Genomic DNA, 17,925 nt, shown 5'->3' with positions numbered 1-17,925 from the left:
ACTGTAACCCCACCACACACACACACACACACACACACACACTTGCAGAACTTTACATACTGCTTTTATAATATTACTAATCCTATACTGTAGACTATACATAGTCAACTGGACATATCTGTAGTCATATCGCACATACTCATAACTACACTGCTCCTAAAACACTACTGTTAACACTGTCTACTGTTACTGTTAATCCTATACTCCATGGTCAACTGTACATAATATGTGGTCATGTTACCCATGTGGGAAGGCAGGGGTGGGAGGGCTATGGTCTACTTTGAAATGTATTTGTATAGAAAATGTGGTCATATTGCACATATACTCATAATTACACAGCTCTTATAATGCTGCTGTTCATACACACACACACACACACACACACACACACACAAACACACACACACATCCTTACTGTACTTAGCCATACTTAGCTGTATACTCTACATATCATACTGTTTGTGTTGCACTATGTCTTATACTGTTCATACTGCACTAGTTCACACTGCGCTACCTAAATCATTCCTTCAAATGTACTCTGCACTTTAGACCTGCTGCTTTTATAGCACTTCAGGTTGGACGCTGCTTTTAGTCTCTCTGTGCTTGTAGGCTACACAGCACAATTACAACAGAGTTTCATCTAATTCAATTTAATTTAACATGTGCATACACAACAGAACAAAATAATGACTAGATTAGATGATTAGTAAAGTACTAAATCATAGCTTACCTGTGAGCCTATTCAGCCTAAAATGGAGGCATATGCACCTATGCGCTAAATGGTTTCCTCATACGCAAACAACAGGCTACTGTGGAACGCGCGCATCATTAAGACTGAACGCCAAGGTCATGACACTCAGCTGACACTCAGTCGTAAACGTTCAGTCCCAGCTTGTTTATCCACGCTCGTGCTGTTAATGATTTATCCATAGAAGAAGCTCAACATCCAAGTTTGGATATTGGCTGCGTTTCCCAAACACGTTAAGAAGCTCTTAACGCTAAGATCTTCTTTGGAGCGCTCTTAAGAACGCTGTGAAAGAAGAACGTGTTTCCCAGAGTCGCTCTTAGCTTAAGAAGATCTTTCACTAAGAAGGAAACGTAAGATCGAGCTGACCCACTCTTAACAGCCTTCTTAGCGATTCCTTCTTTGGAGCCTTCTTAAGTCCTTAAGAAAGATCGCATTTGGGAAGCGCGGCCAATGACTATTTTTCATAAGCTAGGGCCTAGGCTATATTACAGCTTTACTTGTTGAGCAGGGTAGGCCTATTGCTCCCCCTTCGTCTTCCTTCCTGGTATTCTGATCACACTGTTGCTTTTACTTTGGCTTTTGAATCTCAACTCCTCTGTCGCACATCTGTTACAGTATTATGACCTCCGTAGTACGTAGTACGGTGTACATTTTAGGACATCCTCAGACTCAGGTGTCAGACTCAGACGTCTTCCAAAACTGCCTCGTCTGATGATGACATTGAGGCAGTTTTATCTAAAGATGACAGATGTTTTTTTTGTCTCAAACTGACTCAGCGTCAGAAAAAAAAGAAGAAAAAGCATCTCAAAGAAGTCAGGTCTCAGAAAAAAACGCTGGCTGGAAAATCGGAGTCAGTCAGGTCTCAGGAAAAACGCTGTCAGAGCACACACACTCACATTCATGCACATGGGGTGTGTGTGTGTGTGTGTGTGTGTGTGTGTGTGTGTGTGTGTGTATGTATGTGTGTGTTTGTCTACAAACAAAAAAAACAAACACACACACACACACACACTCATGAAGCCCTCAAAACGAACAGACTATGCAACCATACTGTAAGTCATCTTACTGATGAAAAATTTTCACTACATGTTCCCATGTCCATCTTTATGAATGAAATACCACACTGTGCCATAGCACAGCTCTGCCAACAATCCACTGCTCACTGCTCTGTTCTGATGTTCTGTTCTGTTGTTCTGTTTTGTTGTTCTGTTGTTCTGTTGCTCTGTTCTGTTGTTCTGTTCTGTTCTGCTCATGTATTGAGTGTTTGCTGCTCGACCTTGCTCCACACCATGCGGCAGAGAGAGAGAGTGTGTGTGTGTGTGTGTGTGTGTGTGTGTGTGTGTGTGTGTGTGTGTGCACTGTGCAGTGAGTCCAGGAAGGTGGGCACCCTGCGCCCGCAGCACCCAGATCACCGTGGGCAACCCCACACACAGCCCCGAGATCACCAACGCCACCGTATTACTGATGCCAATGTGCTTGTGTACAGTGTGTGTGTGTGTGTGTGTGTGTGTGTGTGTGTGTGTGTGTGTGTGTGTGTGAGCAGTGCCCAGATCACCGTGGGCAACCCCACACACAGCCCCGAGATCACCAGCGCCACCGTATTACTGATGCCAATGTGCTTGTGTACAGTGTGTGTGTGTGTGTGTGTGTGTGTGTGTGTGTGTGTGTGTGTGAGCAGTGCCCAGATCAGCGTGGGCAACCCCACACACAGCCCCGGGATCACCAGCGCCACCGTATTACTGTGCTTGTGTACAGTATGTGTGTGTGTGTGTGTACAGTGTGTATTACTGATGCCAGTGTGCTTGCTGCCATGGAGACAGTTTTCACTTTAGAACAGGGAGCCCATCTCCCAGTTGGACAGAGCTGTGTGGTACAGCATCCTGGGAAGTGACAGAATCAAGTTTGGCAATATCAATACTCAATATCAATACTCAATATCAATTATTCTACAATGATTCTGTCATTATAACTAACATATTCAGACAGTATGTTACCCTAACGTCGTCAGGAGGCTAAATAGTCTGTTTTGATACTTATCATGTTGCAATAAGTTTAGAGCAGGACCTACTGTACTAGTTTGTCATGAAGGTTATACCACGAATATAGAGTCTACTAATGAAGAATACTGAATTGGTGAATACAGGCCTAATAAATGATTAATAACCAAGTGTTACCATGTTTTTATATATTCAAAACATCCTTTATTTACAATATTACTTACAATTGTTGCATTTACATAAGTGATTTAAAACATGTTAGTTCAAATATGAATGTGCTGCAACACTTATTTATGCACAGTGTAAAAACATGATCCAGGTGGAACACAATGGGATGAATTCATTAGGGTCCAGTTATCTGTAGATGTTTACAGTTTGGATGTTTCTTCAGTTCAGAGAGCAGCTGCCGTGTTGAGGGTCCAGGCTGATTCCCATACAGATCGAGCTCTCTGAGGGCTGATGGGTTTGATCTCAGTGCTGATGCTAAAGCTCTGAAGCCTTCATCTGTTATACTGCAGTATATCAGGCTATAGGAGAAAGAAGGAAACACTTCATCAGATCAGCTGAAGGACACACACAGATCAAAGAGGGAAGCAGTTATTTATTACCTGCGTGTGTGTGTGTGTGTGTGTGTGTGTGTGTGTGTGTGTGTGTCAGTGAGAGAGTGACTGACTGACTCAGTGGCGTGTGTGTATGTGTGTGTGTGTGTGTGTGTGTGTGTGTGTGTGTGTGTGTGTGTGTGTGTCATGTTATAGTCTGAGTGTTTGGTAGCACTTTATAATAACCATCCGTTATAAATGGTTAATTGATGCTTTATTTTGCAACTATAATTAAACATTTAATAACTTAATAATCATAAATTAATCATTTGTAGATAACAATCAATGATTACTAAACGCATAACTTACAAATACATTGTTATCAGCTTATGAAAAAAGAAACAATTTATATATATATAACATACGGAAAAATATCTGTTTAGTGATAAATTGATTTCAATTTATTTTATATCAATAAACTACATTATTATTGCAAAATATTGTATTATTAATAATGCCATATTGAGTTATTATTAATGATTATAATGTTGATTGTAGGCCTTTACATAGCCATATCCACAACGCCTATACATATTGCATAGATTGATTAACTATTGAACTATAAATGATGTTCTATTGATTAACAGTTATAGATAAACAATTACAATATTTGTTTTTTAGATGGCTATGATAAAGTTGGGCCTTAGTCTTTTATTTGTTAGTAAATCATTTGTAAACTATCTAAAAATGTCAGTATCATTAGCCTAAAGGATGGGAAATGACAGCGTCAAACCTTTTTTGGATGGCTATTATAAAGTTGCATCTCAGTCTTTTACATGTTAATAAACAATTTGTAAATTATCTAAAAATGTCAATCAATAACTGGAGAGAAAACCATCTATGAACATAATGTTTATTTGAAGTTTCACCAAAACAGTTTTGAAAGTTGACAAAACAAAATGATCATGACAATTTGATCATGGAAAACATTAGCCTACATCAAAATGAACCATTTCTTTTTACATTTCTTGGCAATATCGTGGAGTAGGCGACCCAGAGTGGACCATTGCGATCATTCCACTCAATTAAGGTGATCTTTAGCAAGTCAGCTGTCCGATTCCCCCTGCGTCATGAGATGTTCTCCTTGTAGACTAACTCAACCAGGCCCTCTCGATGTGCTGTGTGGCAACCTGTAGCCTATCTGCATTGACGAATGCTTGACTGTGTCAGGTTCACATAGGCCTACTCCTACCCAAGTGCAGGCAGTAGCTGACGATAGGCTCACCGCCATTCATCACTTAAAACTAAGGTCCCAGTTCTAATATTGTGGATGATGAGAGGTACCAGCTTGTCTTGTCCTTTTTGCCACTAGAACAGACGACATCTTTCGTGCATCACACCGAACATCCCAAACACGCACCTGTTTCCTTTTCAAGCCAGTTGCATTTAATCTTTCTAAATCAGTCTTCTCCTCTGCAACTATTTCATAAGCTTCTTTATTTTTTTTATTTCAATTAGTTGCACCTCCTTGCTAAACCAGGTATTTTGATTCCATAATGAAATGTCATTGCTCTGCGTTCCAGTTTGTGCCATGCAATACGCGCCAGAACAGAAGTGCATTGGTAGCTGTGAAGCTAGCAGCAATGGGGTGGAGAGAAACGTCAATATACAAAATACAAGCATTGACCGATGATACTGTCTTGCCATAATTTTATCAGCCTTCATTTACCATGGTTGGTTTCCAGTAATATGCTATGAATTATAAAATGTACAAATTATAAATCAACCTAGCAAGTTGCAAGCCCAAAGAGAGGGATCTCAAACTCTTATTTTGAAGTCAATGAATTCAGGAAACTACGTCTGAGGGTGATTAATCTTTCTTTTTTCGTTAGGTTATGTTGTTGTTAACAAGTTGCTAGTGACATGATCTGGAAGTATGTGGACTTATAAGAAGAAAATAAGCATATAATTACATTTCATTGTCATTTATCTCAGACACGAAATATCAAAAAGAAAAACTAGACATTTTACAAGGTCAGGGAAGATCAGGAAACTAGATGGTGAAACTAAATCGCCTGTAACCCTATCGACGACGATGGCGGTTGCAGAGGAGAAGACTTGTTAGCCAGAGCCCGTCTACGTTATTAGACATTCTCTGGGGTCTCCTACTCCACGAGATGTAAACAGAAGTTGTCCATTTTGATTTGATGATCATTGTTTTGTCAAATGTTTTGGTGAAACTTCAAATAAACATTGTATTCATAGTTTGCATTCCAGTTATTGATTGCCATTTTTAGATAATTTACAAATTGTTTATTAACATGTAAAAGACTATGATGCAACTTTATAATAGCCATCCAAATTTTTCTCCAAAAAAGGTTTGATGCAAGTCATCTCCCATAAATGAATGATATTTACATGTTTAGATAGTTTACAAATGATTTACTAACAAATAAAAGACCAAGACCCCACTTTATCATAGCCATCTGAAAAACAGATATTGTAATTGTTTTTCTAACTAGCTGTTAATCCATAGAACATCATTTATAGTTCAACAGTTAATCGACCTATGTAATATACATAAATGTTGTGTATATGGCTATGTAAAGGCCTACAATCAACATTATAATCATTAACAATAACTCAATATATAATTATTAATAATACGATATTTGCAATGATAATGTAGCTTACTAATATAAAATAAACTGAAATCAAGTTATCACTAAACAGATATCTTTTATATGTTGCATATAAGTAAAATGTTTCTTTTTTCATAAGCTGATAATAAAGTATGTGTAAGTTATATGTTTAGTAATCATTGATTGTTATCTACAAATGATTAATTTATGATTATTAAGTTATTAAATGTTAAATTATATTTGCAAAATAAAGCATCAATTAACCATTTATAACGGATGGTTATTATAAAGTGCTACCGAGTGTTTTACTGAAGCTTTTATTTCTTGTTTTATTCTTCTTCATTTTAATTTATTACCCTAACATACTGTTATTTTTTATTTTAATCCATGACTCCACATATACTACTCTCATGTGGCTGCTCATGAGCTCAAAGGGTATCTCTGTGTACAGTGTTTTATGGTGGTACTGCACTTTAAATATCAATAAACTTGAAACTTGAAACTTGAGTGATTTCTGAAGGTGAGTGAGAGATTGACTGACTGACTCAGTGGTGTGTTTGTGTTTGAGTAAGAAAAAAGAGATACAAACACAGTGTCAAATTTCCTTCATTTCCTTTTGGATCAACATTACCGTCAAATTTACAATACTTTGTGTCTGTCTGTCTGTCTGTCCGTCAGTCCGTCCGTCTGTGTGTACGTGTGTGTGTGTGTGTCATGTTATAGTGTGAGTGATTTCTGCAGTTGAGTGAGAGACTGACTGACTCAGTGGTGTGTTAGTGTTTGAGTGAGAAAAAGAGATAAAAACACACTGTCAAATTCACTGATAGCAACTCAGTATTTGGTCTTGTGATACTCACTCTAGTTTCTCCAGTTTACAGTTGGGATCCTCCAGAAGAGAAGAAAGATGCTTCACTCCTGAGTCTCCTGCTTTATTCCTACTCAGCTGCAGCTCTCTCATGTGTGAGGGGTTTGATCTCAGTGCTGATGCAAGAGCTCTGAAGCCTTCCTCTCCAATACTGCACCATGGCAGGCTGTAGAGAGAAGTAGGAGAAATACGTAATCTTCATTTCCTTTTGGACAGTCAACATTACTCTCACATTTACAATATGTGTGTGTGTGTGTGTGTGTGTGTGTGTGTGTGTGTGTGTGTGTGTGTGTGTGTTACAGGCCCCCGGCCTTGCCTCTTCCCTGGCCGTGCTTCTCGTTTCTCGTCCGCAGGTGATTGGAGGCAATTGGCTAATTAGGTGCACCGGTGCACAGGTCACCTGATGGGTCTTAAGGCGCTGGAGTTCCTCCCACTGAGAGCGGTGGACTTGAGGCTTGAGCAGAGCAGCAGACTAACTTCAAGAACGCTGTCCTGGCTTGCTTGGAGTCGCCCTTGAGTTTTGCGTCTGAAGCTGGCCGGCCGCCGCTTTTGGGCAACTTTGGACTTTCGTTTCGGGCAAAATAAATTGTTAAATTGCTTTCTGTTGTTGCGCCCATTTACGACGTAACAGTGTGTTAGTGTGTGTTTGTTGTGTTTGTGTGTAAGTGGGTGACTAAATAAAGGAGGGAGGGTGTGATTCAGTGATGTGTGTATGTGTGAGTGTTAGTCAGTGATTGAGTCATTGAGTGACTGACTGACTCAGTGGTGAGTTTGTCTTTGAGTAAGAAAAACAGATAAAGTATTTGGTCTTGTGATACTCACTCTAGTTTCTCCAGTTTACAGTTGGGATTCTCCAGAAGAGAAGAAAGATGCTTCAGTCCTGAGTCTCCTGCTTCATTCCCACCCAGCTGCAGCTCTCTCATGTGTGAGGGGTTTGATCTCAGTGCTGATGCAAGAGCTCTGAAGCCTTCCTCTCCAATACTGCAGCTATACAGGCTGTAGAGAGAAGTAGGAGAAATACTTCATCTTCATTTCCTTTTGGACAGTCAACATTACTGTCACATTTACAATGCACTTTGTGTGTGTGTGTGTGTGTGTGTGTGTGTGTGTGTCTTGTTGTAGTGTGAGTGATTGTGTAAGTGAGTGAGAGAGTGACTGACTGACTCAGTGGTGTGTTCTAGGGCTGTCAAAATTGCTCAAAAATGCTAAAAAAAAACAGATTGATTCGAATATATTTGAATATCTGGTTGCGCATTTTGTCAATGTTGCGCATTACGTCAATAACAGGACAAATTAATACAAAGAGACATAACTACTTGTAAGAGGTAGTTCATTTAAGTATAAACATATTTGACAACGTATTGATACTGAAAAACAAGTAAATCAAAGGTCAAGACCGCAGACCTCATTCTCGCTCGCTTGCTCTCTCACACTCACACACACACTTTCTCACTCTCACCCGCACCCTCGCGCTCTCTGTGCAAAACGGTTCAAATGAACAACAACAATAAACAAATGTTGAGTGCTGATCAAGAGTTTTGTACAAGCAATTTAAGGTCGTGACTCTCGTCCCAAATATAGCAGGCTTCATTCAGTGATTGAAACAAATATTATTCAATTCGGCTAATTGAAGTTTTACAGTGATACAAAACCCGACTTTAGTTTCATGTGCTGTTACATTGCGTCGTTAATCGGATTCTCGGCTTTCAATCCCAAAAGTTGTTGTTTCGATTCTATTGGTGACTGTTACACTAGGGATACAGTACCTCATTGCTTGACAGAACTCCTGAAGCCTGCCCCATCCATGACACTGATCGCTCTCCTTACAAATGAACCAAATTCATTTCTGCGTGATGGCCTGCTGAAATGGACGCTTAAGAGCGTGGCATTGTACGCCAAAAGCATGAAATGCATCAAATAACACGGCAAATGACTTAAGAAACCGGCGTGTCATTCTACACCTTTTGGTGAGATCAGGCTGCCCCTTCTCTTGTTGCAGACAGAGCTTGTGGCAGTGGGAGTGCAAAATAAGTGTCATTATACCACTGCTTGGTCAAATTTCTTATTGTGATGCGCTATTTGGAACGTGCATTATTTTTCGATATACCGCACGGCTATGAAGTAGTTCCCTTCTTTTGGGCTTATTACACTTGAATATTAATTCGCAAATGTGAATGTAACGGTAAAAACAGCCATGTTGTATCTAAGACAGCGGCAATATTTACGAAAGTGATAGTAGCAGTGGTATAAGCGGGATAATCAACTCCGCGCCGTGTGCGTTTCTAGGAAAATAATGCACTTATCGAAGTGTAAAGTCCCCTCCGCCTGCGGCGTCGGGTCCTTATTACCACTTCGAACGTGCATTATTTTCCTATAAACGCACGGCGCGTCGTTGATTATCCCTTACATACGTGGCTGTTTAGCTGTAGTTCCACACAATATGCTATGCTCATTTGGGTGCACGTTTTTGAGATGTGACCTCATTACTAGTGGTCGAATGGTATGCTAACTGTATCTTACATACATACTACTTGATTTCACGGCATCAAAAATCCAAAGTAGCCTAGGCTTCTTAAAAAGTTCTTGTCTACTTTGTACTTGTACAAGGCTTTTTAGATTTTGGGTGGTTAAAATCACTTTCTCTGCTGCGGTCGAGTTGGGCTCTGCACGTTCTGCCGTCTTCCAACTTTCAATAATGACTGTGCAACTCCTTCAATAATGACTGTGCTTGACTGTGCGACTCCTGTCAGCTGTCCCTGACCCCTCAGGCAGCGCATCCACTCACAAAGCAGACAGCAGCGACTCTGCTACTGCAGGCGTGTTTTTATACATTTGAATATTAATTTTCAAAATCTGATTTTTAAAACTATTTGAATATAAATTCGGATATAGAATATTCGTTGACAGCCCTAGTGTGTTTGTGTTTGACAGAAAAAGAGATAAAACACAGAATCGAATTCATTCTCAAACTCAGTATTTGTTCTTGGAATACTCACTGTATATATTCTAGTTTACAATTGGGATCCTCCAGAAGAGAAGAAAGATGCTTCACTCCTAAGTCTCCTGCTTCATTCCCACTCAGCTGCAGCTCTCGCATGTGTGAGGGGTTTGATCTCAGTGCTGATGCAAGAGCTCTGAAGCCTTCCTCTCCAATACTGCAGTGATCCAGGCTGTAGAGAGAAGTAGGAGAAATACTTCATCTTCATTTCCTTTTGGACAATCAACATTACTGTCACATTTACAATACTCTGTGTGTGTGTGTGTGTGTGTGTGTGTGTGTGTGTGTGTGTGTGTGTGTGTGTGTGTGTGTGTGTGTGATAGCAACTCAGTACTTGGTCTTGTGATACTCACTGTAGTTTCTCCAGTTTACAGTTGGGATCCTCCAGAAGAGAAGAAAGATGCTTCACTCCTGAGTCTCCTGCTTCATTCCCACCCAGCTGCAGCTCTCTCATGTGTGAGGGGTTTGATCTCAGTGCTGATGCAAGAGCTCTGAAGCCTTCCTCTCCAATACTGCACTTATCCAGGCTGTAGAGAGAAGTAGGAGAAATACTTCATCTTCATTTCCTTTTGGACAATCAACATTAATGTCAAATGTACAATGCTCTTTGTGTTTGTGTGTGTGTGTGTGTGTGTGTGTGTGTGTGTGTGTGTGTGTGTGTTTTGTCATAGTGTGAGTGATTGTGTAAGTGAGTGAGAGAGTGAGAGAGTGACTGACTGACTGACTCAGTGGTGTGTGTGTGTGTGTGTGTGTGTGTGTGTCGTGTTATAGTCTGAGGGATTTCTACAGGTGAGTGACTGTCAAATTTACAATGCACTTTATGTGTGTGTGTGTGTGTGTGTGTGTGTGTGTGTGTGTGTGTGTGTGTGTGTGTGTGTGTGTGTGTGTGTGTGTGTGTGTGTGTGTGTGTGTGTGCGTGTGTGTGTTTGTGCGTTTTGTCATAGTGTGAGTGATTGTGTAAGTGAGAGAGAGAGTGACTGACTGACTCAGTGGTGTTTGTTTGTGTGTGTGTGTGTGTGTATGTGTGTGTGTGTGTGTGTGCGTGTGATAGCAACTCAGTACTTGGTCTTGTGATACTCACTGTAGTTTCTCCAGTTTACAGTTGGGATCCTCCAGAAGAGAAGAAAGATGCTTCACTCCTGAGTCTCCTGCTTCATTCCCCCACAGCTGCAGCTCTCTCATGTGTGAGGGGTTTGATCTCAGTGCTGATGCAAGAGCTCTGAAGCCTTCCTCTCCAATACTGCAGTGATTCAGGCTGTAGAGAGAAGTAGGAGAAATACTTCATCTTCATTTCCTTTAGGACAATCAACATTAATGTCAAATGTACAATGCTCTTTGTGTGTGTGTGTGTGTGTGTGTGTGTGTGTGTGTGTGTGTGTGTGTGTGTGTGTGTGTGTGTGTGTGTGTGTGTGTGTGTGTTTTGTCATAGTGTGAGTGATTGTGTAAGTGCGTGAGAGAGTGACTGACTGACTGACTCAGTGATGTGTGTGTGTGTGTTGTGTTACAGTGTGAGTGATTTCTACAGGTGAGTGACTGTCAAAATTACAATGCACTGTGTGTGTGTGTGTGTGTGTGTGTGTGCGCGCGCGTGTGTGTGTGTGTGTGTTTTGTCGTAGTGTGAGTGATTGTGTAAGTGAGTGAGAGTGACTGACTGACTCAGTGTTGTGTGTGTGTGTGTGTGTGTGTGTGTGTGTGTGTGTGTGTGTGTGTGTGTGTGATAGCAACTCAGTATTTGGTCTTGTGATACTCACTGTAGTTTCTCCAGTTTACAGTTGGGATCCTCCAGAAGAGAAGAAAGATGCTTCACTCCTGAGTCTCCTGCTTCATTATCACTCAGCTGCAGCTCTCTCATGTGTGAGGGGTTTGATCTCAGTGCTGATGCAAGAGCTCTGAAGCCTTCCTCTCCAATACTGCAGCATGACAGCCTGTAGAGAGAAGTAGGAGAAATACCTCATCTTCATTTCCGTTTGGACAATCAACATTAATGTCAAATGTACAATTCTCTTTGTGTTTGTATGTGTGTGTGTGTGTGTGTGTGTGTGTGTGAGTGTGTGTGTGTGTGTGTGTGTTTTGTCAAGGTGTGAGTGATTGTGTAAGTGAGTGAGAGAGTGACTGACTGACTGACTCACTCAGTGGTGTGTGTGTGTGTGTGTGTGTGTGTGTGTGTGTGTGTGTGTGTGTGTGTGTGTGTGTGTGTGTGTGTGTGTGTGTCGTTTTATAGTGTGAGTGATTTCTACAGGTGAGTGACTGTCAAATTTACAATGCACTTTGTGTGTGTATGTGTGTGTGTGTGTGTGTGTGTGTGTGTGTGTGTGTGTGTGTGTGTGTGTTTTGTCATAGTGTGAGTGATTGTGTAAGTGAGGGTGAGAGTGACTGACTGACTCAGGTGTGTGTGTGTGTGTGTGTGTGTGTGTGTGTGTGTGTGTGTGTGTGTGTGTGTGTGTGTGTGTGTGTGTGTGTGTGTGTGTGATAGCAACTCAGTACTTGGTCTTGTGATACTCACTGTAGTTTCTCCAGTTTACAGTTGGGATCCTCCAGAAGAGAAGAAAGATGCTTCACTCCTGAGTCTCCTGTTTTATTCCCACTCAGCTGCAGCTCTCTCATGTGTGAGGGGTTTGATCTCAGTGCTGATGCAAGAGCTCTGAAGACTTCCTCTCCAATACTGCACTTATCCAGGCTGTAGAGAGAAGTAGGAGAAATACTTCATCTTCATTTCCTTTTGGACAATACACATTAATGTCAAATGTACAATGCTGTGTGTGTGTGTGTGTGTGTGTGTGTGTGTGTGTGTGTGTGTGTGTGTGTGTGTGTGTGTGTGTGTGTGTGTGTGTGTGTCTGTGTGTGTGTGTGTGTGTGTGTGTGTGTGTGTGTGTGTGTGTGTGTGTTTTGTCATAGTGTGAGTGATTGTGGAAGTGAGTGAGAGAGTGACTGACTGACTGACTGACTCACTCAGTGGTGTGTGTGTGTGTGTGTGTGTGTGTATGTGTCGTGTTATAGTGTGAGGGATTTCTACAGGTGAGTGACTGTCAAATTGTGTGTGTGTGTGTGTGTGTGTGTGTGTGTGTGCGTGATAGCAACTCAGTACTTGGTCTTGTGATACTCACTGTAGTTTCTCCAGTTTACAGTTGGGATCCTCCAGAAGAGAGGAAAGATGCTTCACTCCTGAGTCTCCTGCTTCATTCACACTCAGCTGCAGCTCTCTCATGTGTGAGGGGTTTGATCTCAGTGCTGATGCAAGAGCTCTGAAGCCTTCCTTCCCAATACGGCAGTTACCCAGACTGTAGAGAGAAGTAGGAGAAAAACTTCATCTTCATTTCCTTTAGGACTGATCAACATTAATGTCAAATGTACAATGCTCTTTGTGTGTGTGTGTGTGTGTGTGTGTGTGTTTTGTCATATTGTGAGTGATTGTACCCACTAATCTGCTGTTTGCAACATCACTACTTATTACTACTATTGCTACAATGATTAGACAATTTTTCCCAAACTGATACGAGTACAAGTATTTACATTTGTGTACTTGCCGATACCAAGTACCGATATTTCTACCACAAAATAACTAGCATAAAATTGCAATGACTTTTCTTCTCTGCTCTGATTGTTACAATAAGCATAAAATAAATATTGACAATAATGACTATCAAAAAAAAAATCTAAAATAAGCCTCCACACTGGCACTGTGTCCATATCTAAATTGAACAAATGATGAACTAGAATATTTGGTAACACTCCATAATAAGGGTCCTTAACTAGTCATAAACTAACCCTTTGTTAATATTTGTTAAAGGTAGGGTATGGAATTAGCTTTGTTGGCCATTTTTGCAAAATCACTTGAAATCCTATTCCTAACCCACTTATAGCCACTAAGTTGGAAGCACTGAAATGGAAATTAAACACGTCAATCATCTGCGGAACGGGCAGGGCTCGAAAAACTCCGGAAAAATATTTCAGGAGATAATCGCCCTGGTAAGAACAAACCAGATTCTTTTTTTTTAAAGGTTATTTTTTGGGCTTTTTATGCCTTTAATTGGACAGGACAGTAGAGAGAATGACAGGAAGCGAGTGGGAGAGAGAGCTGGGGTGGGATCCGGAAAGGACCACGGGGCGGGAATCGAACCCGGGTCGCCGGCGTGCGGTGCAGGTGCCCCAGCCAGTTGCGCCACGGCTGGGGCCAACAAACCAGATTCTGTTCAAATATACACACCTATGGCTACTGAACCATGTACTACAACCCTTTGGAGGTGAATAAATAATGTAATTGGGGAAGTTGATGTGAGTGATTGTATGGAGACTAGAGCTCATAGTGCTGTAGACGCCAGGCTGGCATTTCATTTAGCCTGGCTCGCTCTCGCGCTGCGCATTTGAATTGTCGCTCGTGCATGGAGGGCGGGACTTGAGGTTGTATATGTTCAAATTCTGCCGTCCGTTTTGCGAATTCCGTACCCAACCTTTAATTGTTACTAAAATATCTATTTGCCACAAGTTAATGGTTTTTTTTAACTTGCCAAATAGATTTAAAACTTTTGCCAAATAGATATTTTAGTAACAATTAACACATATTAACAAAGGGTTAGTTAATGACTAGTTTGCTATTCATTGAGGACCCTTATTATGGAATGTTACAGAATATTTTGCATTATAAAATCTGATAGCACAACAAAGCGTGATACCACGGACTCTACTGTGGACCTTTGTAAAATTGTAGTGGCTCCTTTAAGAACTCAGAGCGAGCAGCCAGACTATGTGCCACCTAACGCGAGAGGGAAAGAGAGAAGATGCTTCTGCCAAAGCGGTTAGTGGAGGAGACTTATGTATTGTTTAAACTATTGGCCATTGAATAAAGCAGTGATTTCTCACACACTATGGGTGCGTCTCAACCTCTCACCTCGATGCTCGTTCCCACTGATCTATAACTAACACTGGATAGACTATCCCATTTTTGCCGCCCCATCATTCTTTATGTAGATCATTGAGGACGAGGACTGAGGAAGGAAGGGAGGATGTATAAAAGATGAATGAGAGGCACCCTATGTCTTGCATCTGCCTGTTGCTCATGACATAGGCTACAGTAGAAGTGAATTGAGCACTGACTTCGATCTTGTATGATCCGACAAATGTCGACGATGACGATCTGGACTCGCGTAAAGACAGGGAAGGGTAACATTTTTCATTCTAAAAAAGGCAAAATGTGTGCTAACAGAACACTATGCAAATTAGATGTATCTACTGAAAAAGAAACTCTAACTAGGCTACACTCAACTAAGTGCATGCCACATGCATGAAATAAGCATTGTGAGTAGGCTTCATGAAAGCCTACAGGTAGTGACTGTTTGTTAAACAAAACTGTAATCAAGTGGTATCGGGGAAGTTTTACGAGTACAAGTACGAGTACGAGTATATGGACCCAATATCAACCCAATCCCTATGCCAGTATTGGTATCGGGCCATCCCTAACTAGAATGTCTTACCTGAGTGTCTCCAGTGCACAGTTTGGGTTACCCAGTCCAGTGCACAGTTCTTGGACCCCAATATCTCCAATACTGTTGGCACTGAGGTCCAGATTTTTCAGTTTTGAAGACGATTTGGTGAGGACAGATGCCAGACCTGCACAGCTCCTCTCAGTGAGCCCACAACTGTTGAGCCTTAAATGGGAAAACATTCCACCGGTTAGCAGACTCTCTAGAAAGGACTGTGACACCATAAGACCATTAGTGTTGTTGTGCTTCTGAATCATACTTAAAGGAACCGTATGTAAGACATGTATTTCAATCAATCATAAAATGGCCCTGATATGTCACTAGACATTAAAGAATCATGCTCATATCACTGACAACAGCAGTACAGCCAGTATATTTTTTAAAAAAAGGGGGAGGGGGGGGGGGGGGGGGGGGTACACCGCTCTACAGTATTTTGTAAGTGATTGCAGTACCAGTTTTGGCCAAAATCCTACATACAATTCTTTATTATTGACATATATATTACTTATTGTCAATGTAAATGTTAACCCCCCCTCACACACATTTTCTGTCCATAGCTTTTGTTATCCTACTTACAGAGCTTTTTGGGATTCCTCCACTACTGGCTGCAGCCTTAGGAGACATTCATCAGACCTGCTGTACTTCTTCAAATCAAACACATCCAGCTTTTCTTCTGACGTCAGAAGCACAAACACGAGAGCTGACCACTGTGTGGATGAAAGATTGGCTTCAGAAAGTGTCCCTGCACTCAGGAAGCTCTGGACCTCCTCCACTAAGGAGTGATCATTGACTTCATTCAGACAGTGGAAGAGGTTGAGAACTCTTTCTGATGATGGTATCTCCCTGATCTTTGTTTTTATGTAGCTGCCTATCTCTTCTTTGCTCTCATGTTGTACTTTATTTATCAAGCCTCTCAAGAGTCTCTGGTTGGATTCCAGAGAGAGGCCAAGAAGAAACCGGAGGAACAGATCAAAGCGCCCATCTTCATGTTCCAATGCTTTGTCCACAGCACTCTTCTGTAAGGTGGTCATGGGTTCGTCATTTGTTTGCCATTTCAGACGTTGAAACACTGTTCTGGGGGGTTGCTGTGGGGACATGAGATCTTTCCCCTCAGTTATTAACATCAGGATCACGTACAAAGCTGCAAGGTACTCCTGGATGCTCAGATGCACAAAGCAGTACAATTTTTCCTGATGAAGGCCTGGCTCTTCTCGAAAGATCTGGGTGCAGATTCCACAGTGTACTGCTGCCTCTCTGACATCAATACCACTCTCTCTCAGGTCATCTTCATAAAAGATCAGGTTGCCCTTCTCCAGCTGCTCGTAGGCCAACTTTCCAAGAGCAAGGAGACTAGCCTGGTTCCACTGGGGATCTGTGTCATAAACTCCTTCAAACTTCAGACTCCTCTGCTTGGTTTGAAAAACAAGGAAATATGTGTACATCTCTGTCAAAGTCTTTGGAACTTGCTGACTTCCTTTAGTCTTGAGAAGTGATTCAATAACAGTAGCTGCAATCCAGCAAAACACTGGTATGTGGCACATAATGTGGAGGCTTCTTGATGATTCTATGTGAGTGATAACTTTGCTGGCAAGATTCTCATCACTGATCCTCTTCCTGAAGTACTCCTCCTTCTGAGCGTCGCTAAAACCTTGTACTTCTGTGACCCGGTCGACACACTCGGGAGGGATTTGATTGGCTGCTGCCGGTCGAGAGGTGATCCAAAGGAGAGCAGAGCGAAGCAAATCACCCTTGATGAGATTTGTCAGCAGAACATCTAATGAAGTGACCTTTGTCACGTCAGTCAAAATGTCATTTTTCTGAAAGTCTAATCGCAGTCGACACTCGTCCAGACCATCAAAGATGAACAACACTTTGTACTTCCACTGGCTAGAAAAAGTTAACTGCTTAATTTCTGAGAAAAAGTGTTGAAGAAGATCCATCAAAGAGAGCTGTTTGTCTTTCATGCAATTGAGCTCCCTGAAAGGCAGTGGAAATATGAAGTGGATATCCTGGTTTTCGGTGCCCTCAGCCCAGTCCAGGATGTACTTCTGAACTGAGACAGTTTTGCCAATGCCAGCTACTCCCTTCGTGATGACACTTCTGATTGGTTTGTCTTGGCCAGGTAAGGGCTTAAAGATGTCTCTGCATTTGATTGGTGTCTCCTGTCCAGCTGGTCTCTTGGATATGGACTCTATCTGCCTGACTTCATGCTCCTCATTTACTTTCCCACTTCCTCCCTCTGTGATGTAGACCTCAGTGTAGATCTTTTCTAGGAGAGCAGAGTTGCCTTGTTTGGGCATTCCTTCAAACACACTCTTGTACTTGTTCTTGAGATTTCTCTTCAGCTCAGTCTGCCACACTACACAGAGTTCAGCTACAGAATAGCATAAAACAAAAAAATGTTAAATGTAAAACCCTGTTAAACTCCAAACTAGCAACAGAGCAATTGCCCCCATACGTCCAATGTGTCTTTTACACGTTTTAGTGCTTTATTGATGTTTAATTACAAATGGAAATAAAATATCTACTTATCAATAGGGCTATTGTTAAGAGCTAATCGTGATTATGATTTCCAACAATTATAAAAATAGCATAATCGAAATATAATGATTATTATATTAACTCTTTAGATGTTTTGGATTGTTGGATTATATTTAAC

The 17,925-nt window shown here is 41.3% G+C and overlaps 1 protein-coding gene across 1 annotated transcript in view; it reads right to left on the bottom strand.

Annotated features, from left to right (window-relative positions):
- LOC134059977 (protein NLRC5-like) overlaps positions 1-17,925 on the bottom strand; it is a 118,272-nt gene that overhangs the window by 98,858 nt on the left and 1,489 nt on the right. Inside the window, exons 3-12 of the mRNA XM_062516543.1 lie at positions 15,843-17,640; positions 15,258-15,431; positions 12,894-13,067; positions 12,293-12,466; positions 11,541-11,714; positions 10,871-11,044; positions 10,143-10,316; positions 9,788-9,961; positions 7,614-7,787; positions 6,784-6,957 (exon numbers count right to left, since the gene is read on the bottom strand). Of these exons, the coding sequence (XP_062372527.1) occupies positions 6,784-6,957; positions 7,614-7,787; positions 9,788-9,961; positions 10,143-10,316; positions 10,871-11,044; positions 11,541-11,714; positions 12,293-12,466; positions 12,894-13,067; positions 15,258-15,431; positions 15,843-17,640 (3,364 nt within the window). The remainder of the gene's footprint in view (positions 1-6,783; positions 6,958-7,613; positions 7,788-9,787; positions 9,962-10,142; positions 10,317-10,870; positions 11,045-11,540; positions 11,715-12,292; positions 12,467-12,893; positions 13,068-15,257; positions 15,432-15,842; positions 17,641-17,925) is intronic.

Source organism: Sardina pilchardus, chromosome 16 (genome assembly GCF_963854185.1).
Source record: "Sardina pilchardus chromosome 16, fSarPil1.1, whole genome shotgun sequence".
Lineage (NCBI taxonomy): Eukaryota > Metazoa > Chordata > Actinopteri > Clupeiformes > Clupeidae > Sardina > Sardina pilchardus.
This window is presented reverse-complemented; position numbering and strand designations above follow the sequence as displayed.